Below are 21,222 nucleotides of genomic sequence, written 5' to 3'. Positions count from 1 at the left end.
CTTCAAGGTGCGTTTCGTGACTTCAAAGACCACATTCCTCACCACAACGTCACTCCTCCTATAGAAGGTGTCTCTCCCAGTCTCCAGGACCTTGTTCGCGCAGCTAGCAAACTTAAAGGCACCACAGCAGAACCCGGTTCCTAGGTCGGACGCATAATTCGACGTATCAACGACTTCATTCTTGGCGCCAGTGAACGTACGAACGATTACTCCTTCCGCCGCAGACCCAACAAAATTGACAGTCTCTCTAATCATGCTCGTCCTCTTCACAAGGCAGTGTCTGCGAGTGCAACAGAAAATTTGCAGGGAGATAGATCGCAAGTGTTAGTCTTAAGTTGATAGCTATACTGGTTTCTATAGTAGATGGGTTTTCTGGAAGTGGGGGTAGATGAAATTAAATAGATACAGTGATCTGGAAGTGTATCGCCATAATAAGACACCACTGACCGCCCTCCTCAAACTCTCCCGGTGACATAACACGTGGAACAGCATGCAAATACCGTGGAGTTGCATGTGATATAACAGGTGTGAGGCAGAGAATAAGGGAGAACTCAGTCTTCAATTGAAGCAAGGTTGGTGTCAGCACAGCAATCGCACCGCAAGCAGCTCCTATGGCCATTTTGCCTGTTATAGCCTGTTTCGCGGTACTCAGCCTAGCTTATGCATCTCGATATTGGTTCTGAGCAAATGGTCCGCGGCCTATAAGCTCTCAACTATTGGTAATCGAGAATACTTCATACGGCGACTTCGAGCGCATAATTTAGGCGAGCGCGCGAACCATTATTCCCTTATCATATTTGCGCCATAACGACAACCACGTGGAAACTTATACAGTCTCATGCGTCAGGCCGAATCCAACCTTCAGCTACCAGCGGATCGGTGTTGTGAATGGGAAATGGCACGAGAATGATATAAGGAGCTTCTAAGAATGACGGCATCACAATTATCTGTAAGAGGTGCTGCATATGGGTTGCAGATAGTGGTGAACTGTAGGGATCGGCACGGATACACGGATAACGGATATATCCGCGGATATCCGTCAAAAATTGCGGATACGGATAGACATTAGGCGGATACGGATACGGATACGGATAAAGCAATCTTGATTAGTCATATCCGTGGATAATATCCGTGGATATCCGTGGATATCCGTTTACTATAAATTAAAATCACTCATAAAGCACATAAATGAAGATATTGAGCGAATTATTATAAGAGAGGTGTTTAATCTTTCTGATGTGCCCGAAATAGATAGTCATAATGAGGAACATAGTTTACGCAGAAGTTTTTCGAAGAACTTAGTAGTCCACTAAACTGAGCTACGAATAAATACACAACAGCGCCCCCCTCGAGCGAAGCGTCTTGATTATCATGCGCTGAATACCGGCACAGATAGTGAAGGCGACTCTGACGAAGGCCCGCGATCCCGTTCGCGTCGTCGCCTTGAAGTGAGTGAGACAGGTACCGCATTTTCGGATGACATTATATTCCCTGATGAATCTGCGTGTCCCAAGTTCTCGCAAGCGATGCTGACGTGGATCCTTCCCTTTCGCCAGTCATTCAAAGAAAGCCTTATTTAGCCATGTTTTTATTTTCTAAGTCTTATTTTTATTTGTAGTTATGCTTGTTTCATATTTCGTATTTAATTACAAATTAGATAAGTAAATTTTAATTCTTGTCATCCAGATGCGGCAATCATCAGTCGATCAGAGCAATCTTAGAATCGGGCACGAAATATGGAAACCGTATCAATAACAACAGCTTATGTTGCCTGCATATAAGCTGATGTTTACATATATTAGACCTGCTCATCCGGCTCATTTGCAGAGCAATGTGATCTGGGTTAATACGTATGGATCGCCTGAACGATCTTAAGCATTATACGACAGTCGTATCTAACCCAGTTGCACGGTATATCTCATATTAGTGATGGTGTAATATCTTTTATTCATATTCTCGCCATTCCTGCGAGAATATCCGTGGATATCCGTGGATATCACGGATACGGATACGGATAAAGCCCATTTCTTACGGATACGGATACGGATATGGATAACTATATGTTGCCTGGATACGGATACGGATACGGATAACGGAAAATCGTTATCCGTGCCGATCCCTAGTGAACTGCAACGATGGAGATAACAAATGCAATCACCATACACAAAATTTATGGTGGCCACAGGTGCCAGATGCGCAAGTTACCCACTGACATCTGCTTCTTCAGCCGATCCGCCTGGCCGCATGGTTGCTAACCCTAACCCTAAAATGTCCACCCAAACTTAAAATTCGTTGCATAACGCAACATAGACGACAACAATTACGTGCAAGCTGTCGCAAACAAATTACCAAGACTTATGCTACCGACAGATATTGGAAATGGTGATGGATAGCTTCACGTGGCCGTCGTGCCGTGAGTGTGACAGGGGGATGAAGAACGGCTGTGTGAGGCGTTTACGTCATTCCTGCGATCATCTCTATTTAAGACTCCGCCTTCTGTGTTACTCGGCCAGAAAAGCCACTACTTGATCGGAAACACCCATACGTGATCAGTCTTCAAAGCTCAGAAACACTTAACGTTCTATTCATATAACCAGAAGCAAAAGAGAAACTTCGTTGAAGCAAATCAACAGCTATGTCTACCCTTACCAACTGGAATGAGGAGATCAGCTACGAAGTAGACGATGTCAACTTCAAGACGCCGAAAACCGTTGAAGATGTCCAGGCCGTCGTCAAGCGAGCTTGTGAGACGGATCAAAAGGTGACCGTCATCGGCGCCATGCATTCAACAACTGAGTGCATGGTAGGCACTGGCGTCATCATCTCGATGAAGAACATGGCTCGCGTCCTCTCCATCGACAAGGAAAATTTGACTGTCACTGTTCAGGCAGCCGTGACCCTGCACCAACTGGCCGAGCATTTGAAAGAGCTCGGCCTCCAGCCTCCTGTCATATTGGAGTGGGGAAATTTCCAAATTGGGGCCATTAGCGGCACGCACGCCAACGACTCCTCAATGAGACGCAGTGGGCAATTCTCGTCCTATGTTCTCGGCGTGAAGCTTGTCACACCAACTGGTGAGATCATGGAGATCTCAGAAATGAAGAACGCGGAATACCTGCCTGCCATTCGCTCCCATTTCGGCTTGTTCGGCGTCGTCTGCGAAGTCACAGTGCGTATCTTCAACACCCAGCCGTTGCAGGTCGATTTCCAGGTCACGGAAATCGACTCGTTCCTTGACCACTTCACGGATGAACTGAAGTCTCTGAAGGAGGCCTACGACCAGGTGTTCGGCGTGGTTTTTCCGAACACAGGGAAGGTACTTCTGCAGCGCCGCAAGTTCCTAGATCCGACGGTAAAGAGGCCGGTTAACCTCGAGACCTTGCTCGATCCGATTGAAAGCAGGAACATCAGTCTGTTTGGGGGTCTGTTTCTTCCTCTGGTGAAGGCGGGGACGGCCCTGCACCCCTCTGCCCCTCTTGCTGCACTGCTCAACAATGCAACTGTTGAGTTGCCGTTGAAGATTCTCAGCCACGTTACATATGTCATCGATCCGTGCCAACGCGCCGTCTTGTACAAGGAAGACGAACCGAATTTTGAATTCTATGACTGGATGTTTGCCGAGGACAAATGGGTCGACGCGCTCCGTGCCTTCCTCGCGCTGGCCGACCGTTTCCGGCGGGAGAAGGACTTCTTTATGCCGTTGCCCGCACTGGTCTACTTCATCAAACAGGACCAGGAGTCCCTTTTGTCGCGATCGAGGAATGCCAATATGATGGCAATTGACCCTGAGTACCCTGACCCAAAGGAACCCCTGTGGAAGGAATTCCGCCTGGCCTTCAATGAGATGGCCATGGAGCACGGCGGCAGCCCACACATGAACAAAACGCGCTTTGGGGCCATCAACCATTTCGCGAAAAGCCACGATCAAGTGATCATCAAAAAGTATCTACAACTCCGCAAGCAGTTCGATCCCAATGACCTGTTCCTCAACCCCTACTTCCAGACCACGTTCAAAGACTATCTCTGAGACCGACCTCAGGAATGAGAGAAGGGTGTGTCTGATGAAATGCCTTGCTGTTCACCATAGCAAAAGAAGCAGTATTTGTGGTTTTTGAGGGATGCAGTAGTCAGGGTTAGGGCTAACCGTTGATGGCAAGAAAAATTGATGTCGGCTGCTCTACACACAACAGCCTGGCAGGGTAAACTCCCTTGGGAGTTTACGGCGACAGTGCGCTTGGGAGACTCACTAAACTTCGGAGATTGGCGTTTAGTGAGTGCTCTTGGGAGATTTAGTGAGCGCGGTTGGGAGATTCAGGAAGACAGCGCTCAGTGACATCGTCACTGAAGGTTGAGCTTAGCGTCAATAGGTGGCGTGACCCGCCCACCTTGCGCTACGCTCAACACCACAGCCGCAGTCACGAACTTCCAGGATCTTCCAGAATACTCCGCCTTCCGACGCGCTAACGCATGTCCCGTATTTGTCTTGTTCTATATTGTTCTATGTTCTATATTGTTCTATGTTCGGTTCTTGTTCATGTCTAGTATTACCTTGTACGTGTCCTTGTCTTGATGGCCTGGGATATAAATATCCCCGGCCCTTCCCATGTATTTAGATCTCCAGTAATCGGATCTTAGTTGAGGAATAGGCGTAAGCCAGTAAGCCAGTGGCATACGCGGGGTCCGGGTTGTCGTCGGCAGAGCCTCCGTCGGGCTTCCCCTGCTCCCCATCCTGCTGCTTTTCTTGAATGCCATTGACGACGGAGTGTTCGTGTTCCTGATCCTGACCCTTGCTGGTGCTCGTGTTCATGCCCGTCTTGAACGACTTGCTTCTCTTGACCGAGCTCGTGATTGCCATTGCCATTGGTGGTCGAGGCGGAACTGCTGTATCTTGCCTCCATCGGGAGTTTGTGCTCGCAGGCGGATTCGGGGATATGGAGATTCTCGGCAGTTCTCTTCTTCGCAACCTGATGTTCGTGTCTGTTTCTGTCTCCGGTTATGTTGGACATATATTAAGAGCAGTTGGCAAGTTATTGAGCTTTTATCAAAAGTGACGAGGAGTCATGTGTCATCCACAATCCACTAGAAAGAAATCTAGGATAAGCATCGCTCGATACGGCAGAAGCATCGTTCGTCCGCCGCCAGACCCAACTGTCATAGTAATCAGTGTGTTAATGCCGTTAGACCTCAACAATACACGGCGATTCTTCTCGTCATGTTACCCAAGAAGGTTAGAGACACGGAAGTAATATTCCGCCGGATGGTCTAACCGGCTATAGAACATCATCCACTGGAAACCCTAGCCCCGTTTCGTGCGCCGGGACTAGCATTCGACCGCCGTGCTATCTTATATAGTCCTTCCACCGCATTCCCGCATTCCCGCATTCCACCGCCGCGCTGCCGCGACAATTAACCCTTGATCATCTTTTTGCATTGGACAGCTTAGCACATCCATCACAAATAGTGATGTCGGTCAAGGCCGAGCGGCTGCGGAAGGGGACGCACAGCTGCTGGGAGTGTAAGCCGCGGAAGATGCGGTGTATCTTCGACCCCCGTGATGGGACCGTGTGTATTGGCTGTTGGCGGCGGGGGTCGCGGTGTGTTGGCCAGGAATTGCCAGAAGAGATGGCGCTGGTTCAGATGCGTGGCGGAGGTGGTAATCCTCCATTCTCTAACAACACTCCCACGGCCTACCACCGCCCAAGCCATGGTGTTCCAACGCCAGTCTCGACGTCGACAACCGTCGAGCCGTCGCGAGAGGTTCGTCGTCTGCTGCAATGGGATGACATCCGATCGTTAACCAACGCTCGCAGCAGGATGACCCTCCCTCCTCTCACGCCAGGCATCTCGGCCTGTCTGGCTTGCTCCATGCGTCGCTACCCTCACGCGACGACACACAGAGGATCTGCAGAGCCAGCTGGTACCCGTCAATCCTCGCCCACGAGATCATGACGCTGCCCTATGCAACGCTCGACGAGATCGGCCTGAAGTCACCCACTGTCCTGCTAGACGTACCCGAGCTGCATGCGCATCCGGTGCTCATCGCGCGCCATATGCTGCTGCTAGCCACCTTCCTCCAGCACCAGGACATCAGCGGCCTGTCCGAGTCGCCACGCGCCATCGCGGAGCGGCTGATCGATCAGGCGGTTAGTTGCGTGACAACAAACGACAAGCTGCTGGGCAGCATCGAGGCCCTCGAGTGCGTCATGATCGAGAGCGTGTACCATGCGAACATCGGAAATCTACGCCCCAGCTGGCTCTCGGGACGGCGCGCCATGAACATCGCCCATCTGATGGGCCTGAACCGGCCATATCCCCAGACCCAATATACGATACTGGACCCGCGCTCATCATATGACCCACAGTTAATGTGGTTCCGTATCGTCTTGCTCGACCGCTACCTCTGTCTAATGCTAGGGGTCTCGCAGGGCTGCCTCGACCGCAGCATGGCGTCCGAGGCGTTGCTCGGTAGCGACATGCCCCTAGGACGGCTTGAGCGCATCCACTGCGTCATCGCCTCGCGCATCCTCGAGCGCAACGAATCTAAGATGAGCGCCGCTGACGAGCACACCCTGACACCGACACTGGACGCAGAGTTGAAGAGCGCAGCACGGAGCCTGCCGAGCCGCTGGTGGCTGACCCCGACCCTCGACAAGGCTCCGGCGACGGGCACGCAAGAGCGCTTTTGGAACATACGCCGCATGTTCGCGCAGGTGCTACACTATAACCTCCTCAACCAGCTACATCTGCCGTACATGCTGCGCGCGTCATCATCGTCGTCGGGCGATCGCAGGTACGAGTACGCGCGCATTACCTGCGTCAGCGCCTCGCGGGAGGTACTCTCACGGTTCATCGCGCTGCGCAGCTTCACCGGCATAGCTGTCGCACAGTCGACTTCTTTGCCCTCATGGCCGCTATGACCTTGCTCCTAGCCCACCTTGATAGCCAAGTCGCCGACAGTGAGAATCTTCTCACGCACCAGTATCACAGCGATCGTGCTATGATTGAGCAGGTGCAGGAGAATATGAAAGAGGTCAATAGTCTCAGTTGGGATGCTCTCAGCGCGCAGAGCGCTGATCTGCTGCGCCAGCTGCTCGCCGTCGACGTTGAGACGGCCGATGGAGATCCACGCAGCCCCAGTAAGGTCAGCGTGCAGGAACAGGGGTCGAGACGGCGCTAGATCTGAATAACAATGCCGTTGTAAGCGTGCATATTCCTTACTTTGGTATTATCAAGATTGCCCTGGAGGGCATCAGCAAGGAGATGCCTAAACCACCGGCGGCGACAGCTGCAGAGCCTGCGATGGGTCCGTCTCGGCTGGCACGACCAAGCGGGACGCCAGATGCGGAGGGGCTCACACCTGTTGATGTCGATAGCCACGAGATGCCTTCGGCGATGTCGGATATATGTGCACAGATCCAGCTGCAGCCAGGTGCACTTTCCATCCCAGCTGGCGTGCACGAGGGTGCAGTTGGCGCCGCCCCTGCAGAACGGCCTGGTCGATCCTCTTTGGCCATATGGCGAGTACCCTGGACTGGCAGCCGGGGGAGAAGACTGGGCCTTCCAGGGCACCGACATGGCTTTCTTTGAGAACCTGATGAGGGGCGCCGGGGACGATGGTGTATATTGGACTGTTGAGGCAAGCAGCAGGTAGTAGGGCGGTAATAGGTGTCTTCTTGGGAGCTCAAATATAGCTAGGTCCCAGGCAAGCCCACTTCTATAATAACATTGGCTTCACTATGGCCATTGTGAAAACTTCTCCATAGTAAATTAGTTAGGCAAACGCACCGGTGCGTTTGTGTCCCGATGGACAATCCCGCCCATAGTAAATGCCGGTGCGTTCGGCGGTGCGTTCCTCAAGAGCGCCAGCACCCGCCTCCACCCACTTAAACCGCTTGACCCGGCTCCCACCATCAAAATTCGAAAATATCTTTATTGCTCTGGTGGTTTGCTAGGAGATGCGGCATGCTGCCCGACCCACACATTCTTTAGCTATCGAATTATTCAGTAAAAGTGGTGCCAATCGATAGAGAAAGTTGAGAATATCCATTTGCACTAATCAGTATAACTTTACGACGTACTGGCGTTGAGTTATTAGCCAATTCGTGGGTTATGGCCAAATTGTTGTGATGTGTCTTCGAATTCGGCGGTGTGGTTCATAACCCTATTTCATGGGGGTGGGTGGAATCAGGGTTAGGCTTTGTCCCATAGTAAAAAAATGTCGGGACCCACGCTGAGTGGAATCATTTTCCCACGCTGGGTGGAATCAAGTTCCGTTGTCTGATTAGACTTAGCTTTTCGCAGTTTATTCAAATAACTGATATTTGTTTCCCATTTTATTTTTGATTTGGATGGTTTGCGGAAGTTGTAGTTGAGCTGGGTTAGGGTTAAAGTATACCCGCTATGGCTTAGGGTACGGGGACCTGCGCCGACCGGCTCCTTTCACGTTGTATATTACCATTGGTGCGATTAGTGGGTTAGAACGTTGCGGCACTTCTTTGAGGCATATCTTTCCGAAAATCTGCATTTACGATCTAAGACATAGGGATCGGCACGGATAAGGAATTTTCGTTATCCGTATCCGTATCCGTATCCGTATCCGCATAGCGTCTATCCGTATCCGCAATTTTTTACGGATATCCGCGGATATATCCGTTATCCGTGTATCCGTGCCGATCCCTACAGTAAGACATCTGTATGGGTACTCCAATCGCTACCTACTCTCACAGAAGAGGAAAACGAAAACGGTATAAATAATAATATGCAAATGTGATCAACCCGAATCTCGAACTAACAAAGCATATGACAACACGTTTCTCTTTGAGACCTTCGTAAACGAATTCTAAACTTCATCCATCTCATCTGCTCTTGCCATCCATGCCACCGAAACTATTTTGACGGGTGCGATCTAATTTAGCAAGATACCCTTTAAAATATCAAGGGCGTCCTACCGTACAAATCGCCTACATATCTTCGATCGGCTCGATATGATGTCGAAGCGGGAAAGAGTGTAAACCATTAACTCGCCGAAGTTTGTCAGTGATATTCACGCTTCTGGGTCAGCATAACAAGCCTCTGCGGTCTATTGGCTATTAGGACGGTGCAGAGTGAGTCAGTGTCACATGTGGAGCACTCATTCAATATTTTGGAAACAATTTTCCTAATGTCTTCTGCGGGCCACGACGAGTTAATCCCGGAACAACTCCACTATTCCAACGTTCTCTAAAACTCCGTTCTCTGAGCCAGATCTACGCTGCGCGGCTTGCGGAAGAGGATTAAGGCTTTCAAAGTGCCAGCAAGTTGAAGTTTAAGGTTTGAATTGTGACGCATCGCTTTAACTAGTGGGTTAAGGCTCTGTTCTTATCTCTCAGTTCAGATTATGAACGACAGTGCCGTCGCAACAACCATCAACGTTACTACCTGCATAGCTCTTGACTATCATGACTACATCCATGACGAGCTCTGGCTTTGTCCAAATCCCCGAAGGCAAACTATTCTGGGTCCTAGATGAGCCTCTCCCGGGAAGTGAACCCTCCCGTCCGCTTCTACTTTTCATTCATGCTGGAGTAACTGATTGCACCCTATGGGACGGTCAAGTGTCGTATTTTACTGCCCGAGGTTGGACTGTCCTTCGATACGATATGTTCGGCTGGGGCCGTTCTACGCCTAACGAGTCATTTCTGAGCCAGCCACCGGAGTCGCGACCGAAGGTGAAGTCCCTTGAACATCCAGTCCAGATTCTAGAGGCAGTGCAGAATGAGATGACTGGTGGCGGCATTATTGGAGGTGGTGCTACAGAAGTGGTGGTCATTGGGATCAGTGCTGGCGGCATGTTAGCGATTGACTTTACCTTGGCCAATCCTCATGTTGTTGTCGGCCTCGTCGCCGTCGCAGCTGGCCTCTCTGGCGACGATTCGACAAATACGAAGGAGGAAGACAAGCTATTCGAGCAATGTGGAAAATTAGAGGCAGCGAGAGATGTCGAAGGACTTGCTTTGCTGAACGTCAGGATCTGGGGCGACGGGCCCCTGATGGAGGAGGGTCGGCTTGCGTCTTCTATCAGAAGGGAGATGTTGACCTGGACGAAGAATATCGCTGCTCGTGAGTGTTCCCTCACGGGTGGCAACTCTATTGCCTGTGAGGGCCTTAAACCGCCGGCCGTGGGTCGCCTGGGAGAGATAAATGTGCCTGTGGCTGTGGCGATCGGAACACTGGATGAAACTGCGACAGTCGCCGGAATGAGACGTCTTTGTCGAAACGTGGGTGGAGTTGTGGCAAAGGAGTTTTGCACAGCGCACATGGTCAACCTTGAGGTCGCAGACGAATTTAACTCCTGGCTGGAGGCATGGCTGGCCCGGTATGTCCAGTAATCCGACTATCATTCTTGTATGTGACATTTAATGAACACAGTGTTACATGGAAGAGGAAAGTGTTGCCATTTCGTAATTTTATATTCTTGGTTGCGATGTGTTTGAGTGGTATATCTCGTAATCCTTGTTATTTCGTTCCCAAAGCTCGCAATAAGGAGGGTTCAGGATATGCGAACGGGAGCTGAGGCCGCACGGATTGTTTCTATATGGAAATTCGTGGGTGTTTGAAGTTCAAATTGCATGGGTGTCCGGTTAATGCGCAAGCCGTTAAACTAACAACAACGACGAGCGTCGGGCAACTCCCGTTTCCTGAGATTTTTTACCATTATACTTGATGTCCGGCCCATAGATTATTTGTCTACATCCTTCCGCATGCCTGTTCATCTTACTGTTTTGGTGACACTCTGTTGGCACTTTCTGTGGAAAGGGTGGCTGGAAAATAGTGTCAGATGTTGTCCTTGCCGCCATCGTCCTCGCGTCTCTGTCTCGATGTCGCGGAGGTTCATCCTCGTCCTGCTTGTTCTGGGCCGGCTGTCCTACGCCTTCGAGTCCTTTATTTAGCGATCATATGTATGGTGATTTAATTATTATGGACTAGGACTATTTAACGCAGGTGACCTGACCCTGGAGAGCAGTAATGCACAATAACCTTGGGCAAGTGTCAAGAGTCTCCCGAACAAGAATGATTCATGGATAGGCTGTCAACCTTGGTTCGCGAATGACTAAGGCGGCAGCGAGAAATATCAATGCTCTGCATTCGTTCGATTGGAGTAACATCTCCTTCTTCTCATCATAATATACATCCCGCAGTTCTGGGTTTCTTCGCCGGCAGTGTGACCAGCACTGTCGTTGAAGTCTTCGGTCCAGTCGTGCAGCTCCAGCTGCACGAACACCAACTCCGTGAGCCTCTGGCCGCAGTTATTGACCCAAAGATGGAGAGCCTGCTTATTGCGGTACGACATACGAGTTACGAGGAGGGTTGGCATGCATTTTTGTCAATGACGACGGAATACAATTGGTTGCGCAAGAAGAAACCGAGAGGGAGCGAGGGTACTAGGCGGAGCATTTGCGCACCGCATGGCAAGGATGGATTAAAGAGGCGAGGCAGGTTCAAGAAAGCGAGCAACTGGGCTATTGTCTTGACATAAGTAATCGGGTGGAAGTCAAGATACTGGCTATGGAACAACAAGAAAATTGGTCTGAGATGGATGAGACAGAAGCTTTTGAATCTGTTAGCGGAAGCCATTGAGGAGGACCAGGACCGGTGCCAAGCTGCAGGGTAGTCGGTGATCTTATTGTGCCGGTGGATTCGGATACGAGGACCGCCTAGGATAGTTTTCTGGACGCAGCGTCAGGGCTCAATCATTCACCAGAATTTGCTATCTGATCTCGCGTCCATTAATATTATATCGTCATCGGCTGGCGACTTTTGGCCGATCAATATTACCTCTCAGCTTCAACAACCTGCTCGCCCGTATGGCCATATTTTCGGGCGTGCCAGATGGCCAACGCGGTATCCGCTATCGCATTAATGAGGTCACGTTCTGGGCTGCCCTGTTCGAAAACTTCGAATGGGGGGGGGCGGGGGCAGTCTCATGACAGCCTTCGTTAGCGGCCTGTCGTGCTGAATCTCTGAATCGTGCCCTGCTGTGCCACATGTTCGTAACATGCAATGGGGTGCCACAGCACGAGAATTCGAATTTCTTCAAGGAGTTTCCCAGGATTGTCAAGGGTTTATGTGGATCTATGTCACGATCTGGTACTTTTGTTGGGAATGATCGCTCTGGCGTTAGCATTGGAATTGGAGGATTTCTGGCGTATACGGCACCTTACCGCTTGGATGGAACATCGCCAGCCAAGATTTAGCACTAATTGTGTTCGGTTAGTAACATTTTAAGAGTATCTATGTGCTTATGTAGTTGAGTGACGTTGAATGTTAAGATACAGCATCTTATTAGTATGTACAGCGGTTGGTTAGAGCAGTATTGAAGCAGTGATGCTGTTAGTTCGTCAGGACTCTACAGAAGTGAGACGGTGTGGGTCTCGGCCGCAACGAAACTATCGTCCGGGATCACTGTTGTTTTACCGGCCTCGTCGATCTTGAATTGCGCAACTGATTCAGGTTGTAGAAAAAACCGTGACGTACTATAGTTCAATATACGCTATGCTAGCAATACAGGTGCTGATGAATGCATTCAGTACAATATTCTAGTCACGTGTGAAAACACCAAAACAGTTGTCTAAACTCGCAATCCAGAGTGACGGTTGATAAAATAAAACGCAGATACAAAATGAGATGCATTCATCAATACTTCTGCGGAACGTTGCTATCGACATCCAATCCCTGGCTGTCGGAATCGCCCTTTGAGGCTTCCTTTTGCACATCGAAAGAAGCGTCGAGCGAGTCGTCGAGCTCCAGATCCGAATCTAATTTCTCGTTGGAGAGCATCTTCGGGTTCAGCGAAAACGCACCGTGAGGAACAAATGTGGCGGTCACAATAATAACAAAGATGATAGTGAACTGCACACCGCCAACATTCTGGATTGCTTCGTGGATATTTCCTCCATTGTCTGCACCTCCGGTTTTCCTGTAGACCCTGTCGATGTATCGTCCCAGGAGCGGGGATGTAATCGCGTATATGACAATGTAAGTCGAGTATAAGAAGGCCATCACGGCACCGAGAGCCGAGACATTTGATGTTTTGGATTCAACGCGGGCTAGCGAGGCTTGGATGTAGGCGGCCAGGGAAACGTCACCGGCGGCCCAACCAAATGAGACAGGGATGAAAGTCGCAGCTACGATCCACGCGTATTTGACCTGCCCCGATGGGGGATACCAGTACGGCAGGTACCAGACGATTAGCAACATGAGGGAGTCAAGTCGGAGCCAAGGCATGGGAGTCGTGATCCAATTCGTAAACAGAAATACGAAGCCAGCACCGAGAAGTTCACCAAAGTTAGACCCGCCAACCATGATTTGGGACCAGGCAGAGTTGCCGAGATAGCGTCGTGCGACGGCAGGAGCAATGCCGTTTTCCAGGTAGCGATGGCCGTAGAGAGCGATCGCGTAGCCAGGCAGGAGCCAAACAAACCGGCGGCTGGTGAAGATAATCTTCGCGCCAGTCCATATTGATTCTGCAAAAAGCCAGAAGCCGCCCAGGACCGCCTTAACGTACGATGGCTGCTGACCAAGGACATCCGCCTTCGCCGCCTGGAAACCCAAGTTGGACACGCAGAACCAGATACCGGAGGCGAGGGTGAAGCAGATGGGAGTGATGATGAAGGAGTAGTTATTGCCGAATCTCGGAATCAGGGCCAATGCAGTGCAGAACGCACCACCGGTTCCGGCGACCTCGTAAAAGATGTGGACCAGCGAATCCATACTCCGGAGCTTCTGCACGTTGCCACCGACGATGTCTCTCGGGATGACTCGGCGAATTAACTCGACCATGCCATAGGCGATGCCAGTGACGCAGTAGATCGGAATTATGCCGTCAGTGTTGTAGTCACCGTAGTACGAGAATTCGTTTTTCGGGTGCTTGTTGCGATAGGCAGCCGGCACAAAAGTTCCACCGGTGGCGGCGTCAACAATGAGGAGGATTGCGGTGAAGACGCCGAAGACCAAGATGGCGCACGCCAACACGTTTTTGGTAGGGAACCTCTTGATCAATGGCGCGATGAGAATCGAACCGACGCACTGGAAGGCCTGGTTGAGGCCAGTGAGGAGGCCGATGCGCTCAAAAGTTCGCGGACTCGTGCCTGCCTTGATGGCCTCGTAATCGTATCGGTTTGTGGCGAGCGCGACGATGGAGCCATTGAAGGCCTCGAGGCCAAACTTGTAGAGCATGATTCCGGCGATGTATATGGCTACGTTGCGCTTCTCCGCCGGTGTGAACGCGCGCCAACTCTCTGTGACTGTACTGAGTAATTTTGCCATCGCGATGTGGTGCGGTATGTGAGGTGTGTTTGTGTGCGGTAGCGATGCAGACCACAACGGGGATAATCTCGCTTTATTACTGATATCGAGCACATCCCGTCGACAGCGGACGCCGAGCACATATCTTCTGTATCCTGATGACCGAACAAACTAAAACAACTCGGAACACTTGGCAGAGGGACTTGGGGACAGGTAGCAAGTTGTGTTGCTTGCTGGTGATTGAAAATAGGCCTCAGGTGACGATGCGTTATTTCTCGGCGCAGATGGTCAGGACATGAAAAGGAAGTGAAAATCTTTCGGCTGAGTAAGGAGTAGATGATCATCAGTGTCTAATATCGCTGAACCCGCCCACGTGTGTGTGGTTACTGGGCGTTACTGGGCGGGCAGACGTTTGCCTCAGAAGAATCTTTCTGTGGGCCTGCCTTGGCCAGCCTGGGTTGAGAATTCGTCTCGAATCTTATCTGATGATGGGGAGCCGCACAGCACATCTGTAGGAAAGAATTTTACTTTTGATCTGCACTTCGGCCGAAAATGCTGCGCCTCTCCGACATGGCAGCAGCCAAGTCTGAGCCAAGTCGCCGAACTTCTGTATTGGCTGAGCCTGATAAGCTGGAGTGCTTGCTTCCTTAGCCGTGAAGGCACCAAAGTACAGAAACATTATTATGAGCTGTTAACGGAAGAAGTTAGTTATCTTTATACGGTAGGGCGGACCATGTCGATCAGTCAGCATTCACCGTGTTAAGGGGCTGACTGGCTGAGATTAGGTTGACTTTGGTCGGCAGGAGCTGCACTAATTATTTTGAACTCCTGTCTGCGGCTCATCAGTCATGCGCCATACGAAGCCGTGTCATCACTCTCAGCAAGCCATCCAGTAATTCTGAAAGCATTGCTTCCTGGGCGGACATGCGAATGTGTCAGTGAAGAGGCGTGGAAAGGGAATATGAAACAGGTGGTATTATGGTCTACTGGGTCCCACTAGGTATGAACGAACATTCAGTGCCCACATAGAATAGCTAAGTTAGGTTGAGGTTTGTGTAAAACGATATAAGACGATCTGCGATAAGCGGTCAAAATTATAGCAATTATTCAAACGTCCTTGAATCTCATTGTAGCTAGGGCTGCAGGCGGATTGGCGGATTGGCGGATTTGGCGGATAGGATATCCGCCATACTTTCTATTGGCGGATGCAGATGGCGGATACAAATCCGCCAGGCCTCACTTCGGCGGATATCTTATCCGCTATTTTGGCGGATAGGGCGGATAGGGCGGATATTGGGTAATTCTTAGACAGAAATTATGGCAAGGTGTCAAAATCTGTTGCTCAGGGTAACAATGTAAGACTTTAAGTCAACCGATGCCACAATGAGTATTTTCGGATGGAATTATATTTTTAACTTAAGGAAGAATAAGTTATATTATATTTTTATTACAATTATTTTTGCACGCCATCCATCAACATCAACATTCTCATCGTTTCGCCTTTCATGGCGTATCTGCGTACCCCCAGAATATCTCTGCCTATGTTAAACATGTCTTTGGATAGCTGATATATGGAGTCTTAGTCTTATTAAGAGGGATGCAGGAATCTTCAAGGATTCTTATATATTCCAACTTCTCCCCACAACCTACACAGCCAATTAAAAAATTCTTAAATAAGGATAAGCAAGTCAATTACAACATTCCCATTACAAATGACCCGAGCACCCGAGGGGGGTAAAGGTGTCGCACCAGACCGAGTCCCGCTCAGCGATTCCTTTGGACAAAACCGACATGACAACGCGGCTATGGCCGAATGTAAATACCAGACACCAGTCGTGAATGCAAAGCAAGCGCTCGCATAGTACCAACCAATCTGTTCAGTCTCGACCGAGAAAAGTTGTTCGAGCAGCGTACATGCCTTACTGGAGGCGCCGATGACAGTCGAAATACGTGGCATATTCTAGTTGAGGCCTTACCTGCTCCATGTAGGAAACTCAAAATCGATATGTTAATGACTTCCGCGAATTTTTTCAAGGCGGATTGGCGGATTTGGCGGATATCTGGCGGATGAGTATCCGCCATACTTTCAAAAGGCGGATCCAAAAGCGCGATACATATCTCCCACCTTCAAAAAGGCGGATGGCGGATGCGGATATGGAAAATTTTGGCGGATATCCGCATCCGCTGCAGCCCTGATTGTAGCTCACTAGACGTCACTATTGAGCGAGAACAGAAACTACCTTCGATTGAAAACAAAACAGTGCTTATCATAGTTTATATGTGTATCGGCTTCTTAGTATTCCATCGCAGATCGTTGATAATAAACTGCAATGCAATTTGGTGTACTTTGAGCTCAGTGGCTCAGAGTGTGTCCGTCAACAATAAAGTTCACAAGAAAATAGTCTATGTATGGATGCATGGCGACTACTAGTTGGAAGATCTTCTTCACGCTCGAGTCCATTCGATCGGGAGCTATCCCATCACATCCTTGCAATCCTTAATTTTTTTCGCGCTAAGAAATTTGGAAAAGACTCAGATTCTATCATTCATTACAAATCCAAATTTCATATGTCAAGAACGGATGACGACACCTCCTCAGGGATGCCAACCATGCTTCCATTATTCTGGTCCTCTATTCTGGACCGACTTGTTCTAAGACATTCTCCTTTTGTTCGTAATATCGGGTTCTAAGGCTCTCTAATATTTCCTTGCAAGTTAATGCCCGTCCCGAATTTGTCAACAGATTTCTACGCGAGCTCTTTCTGAAGTGGCTTTATAGTGCGTCCTTCTGTGTGCATCCCAACAGAAGAGCATCATCGCGTAGTCAGAGTGCTCGACAAGATACACAAAGCACCATAGATAATTCTTAATTTCTTATTGAGAAAATTCCTTATGCCTGTCTCCGTGGTTTGAACCACTTTTGGGTAACCTGGAAGCACATGGAGTGTCCAGGATATTTCGACTTGGTGGCGGTGCCAGCGGTACCTTACTGGTACCAAAACATGGTTACCGAGCATTGTCAATAAATACCCAGTCTAATATTTCGAACTTTGCAGGAATAAGACATTCCCAACAGAGCACGAAGATTTTCTTCTCAAACGACTTCCAAGGGCCTAATAGTCAGGGCTGTAAGCGGATAGGTGGATTGGCGGATTTTGGCGGATAGGATATCCGTGCGGATGAGAGGATCCGCCATATTACTTTCGATCGGCGGATGCATATACGGATACAAATCCGCCAAGCTCCAGGTCGGCGGATATATGGCTGGTTATCAAGAGATTACCTAGGTAGGAAGGATTGAGGCAAAACCCTGCATAGAGCGTTCAAAATCTATTCCTGCTGTGCACTCATTTTAGCAAAAATCAGCACAACCAGAGTATTAGTCAAATTGCAAGCTGAAAGGCATGCAAGTGGCGCAACGTTTACAATTTCTAGTTATAGCACAAAGTAATTAGGACGTTTGTGGCGAGTGACAATACGATCCATTTTTGGTCTGTTGGTATAGAAGAAAGTTAGCTGGAAGACTTCTAGTGGAGAGGAATAAGGGCAACTGAAGATGGAGGCAGTAAGAAGTTTGCTGTAGATAAAGGTCTACTTGATGCCATCCTCCCTATCTGATGTACGAATCCGAATACATTCCTATACAGGTTAATCCGAATAGACCAGTCCTATATAGGTAATTGAGGCGGATCGGCGGATAAGGCGGATATCCACCAGATATCTGGCGGATGAAGATACGGATACATATCCGCCACTTTTGCAAGGGCGACTCTGCAGATTTGGCAACATTTGGCGGATTTCAGAACCAACAGCCCCGTCTGTCTCCCTTAGAGCGTGAGTGGGTGGAACGAATTCGACTACTCAGAAGCACTTACTAAGGACGCCAGGCGGGTAGGCTCTAAACCTTGAGATGACCATAGAATGACTTTCGGGTATGCTTATATTGTACCCTGGCTGTACTAATTTCGAAGAGGTTCCTGCCTTGATCCAGGCCCGTTCATTGGAAACTGGATGATAACTGTGCCATAGAAGGAGAAATAGATCTGAGTCGACTTAATTCGCACCAATCTACCAAGTTCCCACGCGCGGTGGCCTTTCGTTTTGAATGTACGTTACCCTGGCAAGATAATAATAATATATAGTTATCTGTTTTGACGAGCAGATATACCTCAGGCTTCAGGGTTCAAGGTTTAGGTTTCGCAAACATCGTGGAAGGCAGTCATTGGCAAGGGTGTCACATTTTGTATATGTGGGATAGGCTGCAGTCAATAATTGCCCATTCGCTATCAATTGGGGTCCATTGTAATATTTATTGTCTGTTGGTTGCAAAGGATCGGACCTGGGCGAACGGCAGGATTATAAAAAGTCCGCCGAGTTCCTGTGTCATATTTATTATTCTAAAATAAATCGTCACTTGCTCTCCGGATGTTCGCAACATATAGTGATTCACACCCGATACCGTACATCTAACACACTCTCTTCTCCTTCATAGTAGCGCAGACGAAACGAAAGTTCAGACATCACCAAAATGCACATGGTCGTAAGGCTCAATAGTCTTCGGGATACGCGACCACGGCCAAGGGTAGAACTTAGAAATACATTGATATCTGGGAGCCCAGTATAAGCCGTGTGATCCCGTGTACCTATACTCACTGTACGGCATATCAGCTGTGAAATGATATGCTTGACCGTTCCATTTTACAAATGCGATCGTCTTACTTCCCGTGCCGTCATTGTCGTACAAATATAGCAGAGCATCTTGACTGTCACTGTCCGCATTGCCAACAAGAACCGAATAATACCTGCTTTTCTCTATTTCAGACATTTGGTAAACAACGAGGCCGTCGACATATTGGCCGTTGACAATGACGGCATCATTTGCTGCGAGCGTCCAGAAAGTATTTGGTTCTACATCTGGGCCGGCGTACATGGACAAGCTGATAAGGCACAGTGTTGTTGCGGAGCTTGCCATTTCGAAGATTGATTCTTGTTCACTTGATATGCACTGTCACATTCATGTCAGTTCCAGATTAAGATTCCATGATCGGAGATATACGCACGTTCTTTCTTGACGCACAAAAGTGTCAAGTTAAGGACGTAAACTGTGGTTCGTACTTCGGCCGTATGGGGTGACAGGGTGTGTTCTTTATATCGCTGCATGTCGCTAGCTTTTGGTGACGGTCGCCGGTGACGGCGCCAATACAGTGCAGGCGCAGCCGCCTCATTCCAAGGACACGGATCAATATCCTACCAGGAGGGATCAGTTTCTGGTCTAGCCATCAAACTAAGGGAAGGCCCTATATATTCACTATTAGTAACACGCATAGCTGTGGATAACCTCGAAGCATCTGAGAAAGATCTCATAAGTATTAGAGCATTGGGACTGCCAACATGGGATGTAGCAAATCAATGAAAGCGGAGAATCTATCTATCACGTGACGTGCCGACATCTCGTTGGGGACGCAAGGATGCATGATATGACGCTAGCAAGCATATTAATATGTACGTCGCCAGTTTAAAATATGCTTTCTGTAGTGCAAAGTGCGGGGGTTCTAACTTTCATGATAGCCACCGTTACGAGAAAATTAGCTTCCATTACCGTATTTAAGTTATTTTTTCCTATTTCCTTCATTACGGCATTGGCTCATCCTAAGGTAGCTGAGTGTGCCACTAAGTCTGTCCGTGTAATTAAATATCCATCTCGAATAACTGACGAAACTTAATGCAATTGACGTGGCAAATTAAGTAATTTAAACTGTCTGCTGAGCCTAATTTCACAAACTTCGGAACTCTAGTTAGCATGTGGGTTGAGACAAGCCTGTAGCCTGAGAGTTAGTAATACAATCTGTCTAGCCTGAGCTCGTTAACTGCTAAGCGCATCAAGGATCAACGGGTTAGCAAGAGAGATACCGTATTGAGCAGACTTTCAACTCGTGAGATTAGCCTTTGCGCCAGATCGATTACAAGTGCGGCTGACATGTCACACTTGACTATCGACAGCCGCCTGTTCAGACTTCTGGCTCGATTTGCATCGTTTCGAAAGGGTTTGGCTAATTAACGAACTCAGCTGTTGGCCTGTTGGGTTGATCTTGCCCGTTAATAAAAGTGGATTTATTCCTTTTACTAGGGCTGCTCCGAATACGAATATTCGCAGTAATCGGCATTATTCGTATTCGTTATTCGCAAGTCCCAACCGCTGCGAATAATATTCGCAATTTTATTCGCAAATCCTGAGCAGTGCGAATAATATTCGTAATTTATTATTCGCCGAATATTCGCATCTAATCACGTGCTCAGGGGATGCCCCCTAATAAATTTAATTCACAGTTTCAAGAGCCAATATGACCCCTTACAGCCTTCCAGCTCAATGTGATGGAAGGAGAATTGATAGCGAGCTGCGCACTTTTCTCGCTCTGTGACCTGGTGAGAGGTTGCTTTTACCAGGTACATATTACAGTGCGTCAGTCTTGCGTTTCATGGTTTGCGTCTTTCGTTTTGCGGTTTATGCCTCCACCTTTCATTTGCTTGTCGTTTTATGCCTTGATGCCTTTACTTCTTCTTGTGTTGGAACCGTAATAAACTATGAGCACTTTAAGGTTTCAGGGGTTGCGAATAAATATGCGAATAACGAATATTCGGCGAATAATATTCGCAATTTTATTCGTTGCGCGGACATCCTGCGAATAATATTCGTTATTCGTTATTCGCAACGCAAAATGGTGATTCGCAACGCAAAATGGTGCGAATAATATTCGCAAATGCGAATATTCTATTTGTATCTGCTCCTACTCTGTGCCCACCCGCCCGTGCCTAAAGTCTATTCGCTGCGTTCTCTCCTTGGAGGAAATACCACCGAATTGATTTGCTCAGGGTTTCACTACTGTAACCAGAATCAGATTCGAGTTGAGATCACGATTCTTTTACACATGCGAGCACGTT

At 48.8% G+C, this 21,222-nt stretch overlaps 5 protein-coding genes across 5 annotated transcripts; 3 read left to right on the top strand and 2 right to left on the bottom strand.

Moving 5' to 3' along the window:
• Positions 1-2,512: 2,512 nt before the first annotated feature.
• Positions 2,513-4,057, top strand: POJ06DRAFT_292184 (uncharacterized protein). The gene has a single exon (XM_056190388.1). It carries the CDS (start codon positions 2,636-2,638, stop codon positions 4,025-4,027), a length of 1,392 nt encoding a protein of 463 aa, XP_056042029.1. The 5' UTR covers positions 2,513-2,635; the 3' UTR covers positions 4,028-4,057.
• Positions 4,058-5,463: 1,406 nt separating this feature from the next.
• On the top strand, positions 5,464-7,651 carry POJ06DRAFT_282560 (uncharacterized protein; the record flags this gene model as incomplete). Its single annotated transcript, XM_056190039.1, is given in 5 exon segments — positions 5,464-5,757; positions 5,811-6,844; positions 6,877-7,141; positions 7,168-7,467; positions 7,487-7,651. 5 exon segments carry the CDS (start codon positions 5,464-5,466, stop codon positions 7,649-7,651), a joined length of 2,058 nt encoding a protein of 685 aa, XP_056042028.1.
• A 1,798-nt stretch (positions 7,652-9,449) lies between these two features.
• On the top strand, positions 9,450-10,367 carry POJ06DRAFT_199623 (putative alpha/beta hydrolase; the record flags this gene model as incomplete). Its single annotated transcript, XM_056185163.1, has 1 exon — positions 9,450-10,367. One exon carries the CDS (start codon positions 9,450-9,452, stop codon positions 10,365-10,367), a length of 918 nt encoding a protein of 305 aa, XP_056042027.1.
• Positions 10,368-12,546: 2,179 nt separating this feature from the next.
• On the bottom strand, positions 12,547-14,304 carry POJ06DRAFT_212650 (uncharacterized protein; the record flags this gene model as incomplete). Its single annotated transcript, XM_056185465.1, has 1 exon — positions 12,547-14,304. One exon carries the CDS (start codon positions 14,302-14,304, stop codon positions 12,673-12,675), a length of 1,632 nt encoding a protein of 543 aa, XP_056042026.1. The 3' UTR covers positions 12,547-12,672.
• Positions 14,305-18,785: 4,481 nt separating this feature from the next.
• POJ06DRAFT_137175 (uncharacterized protein) lies at positions 18,786-19,649 on the bottom strand. Its single transcript, XM_056184476.1, has 2 exons — positions 19,344-19,649; positions 18,786-19,288 (listed from the first exon to the last, which is right to left on the bottom strand). The coding sequence occupies exon 2, from the start codon at positions 19,253-19,255 to the stop codon at positions 18,797-18,799; it is 459 nt and encodes a 152-aa protein (XP_056042025.1). The 5' UTR covers positions 19,256-19,288; positions 19,344-19,649; the 3' UTR covers positions 18,786-18,796.
• Positions 19,650-21,222: the final 1,573 nt, after the last annotated feature.

This window comes from Lipomyces tetrasporus (assembly GCF_029532465.1).
Source record: "Lipomyces tetrasporus strain NRRL Y-64009 chromosome Unknown POJ06scaffold_8, whole genome shotgun sequence".
Taxonomy (NCBI): Eukaryota; Fungi; Ascomycota; class Lipomycetes; order Lipomycetales; family Lipomycetaceae; genus Lipomyces; species Lipomyces tetrasporus.
Note: the sequence above shows the minus strand (reverse complement) of the source record. Positions and strands in the feature narration are given on the sequence as shown.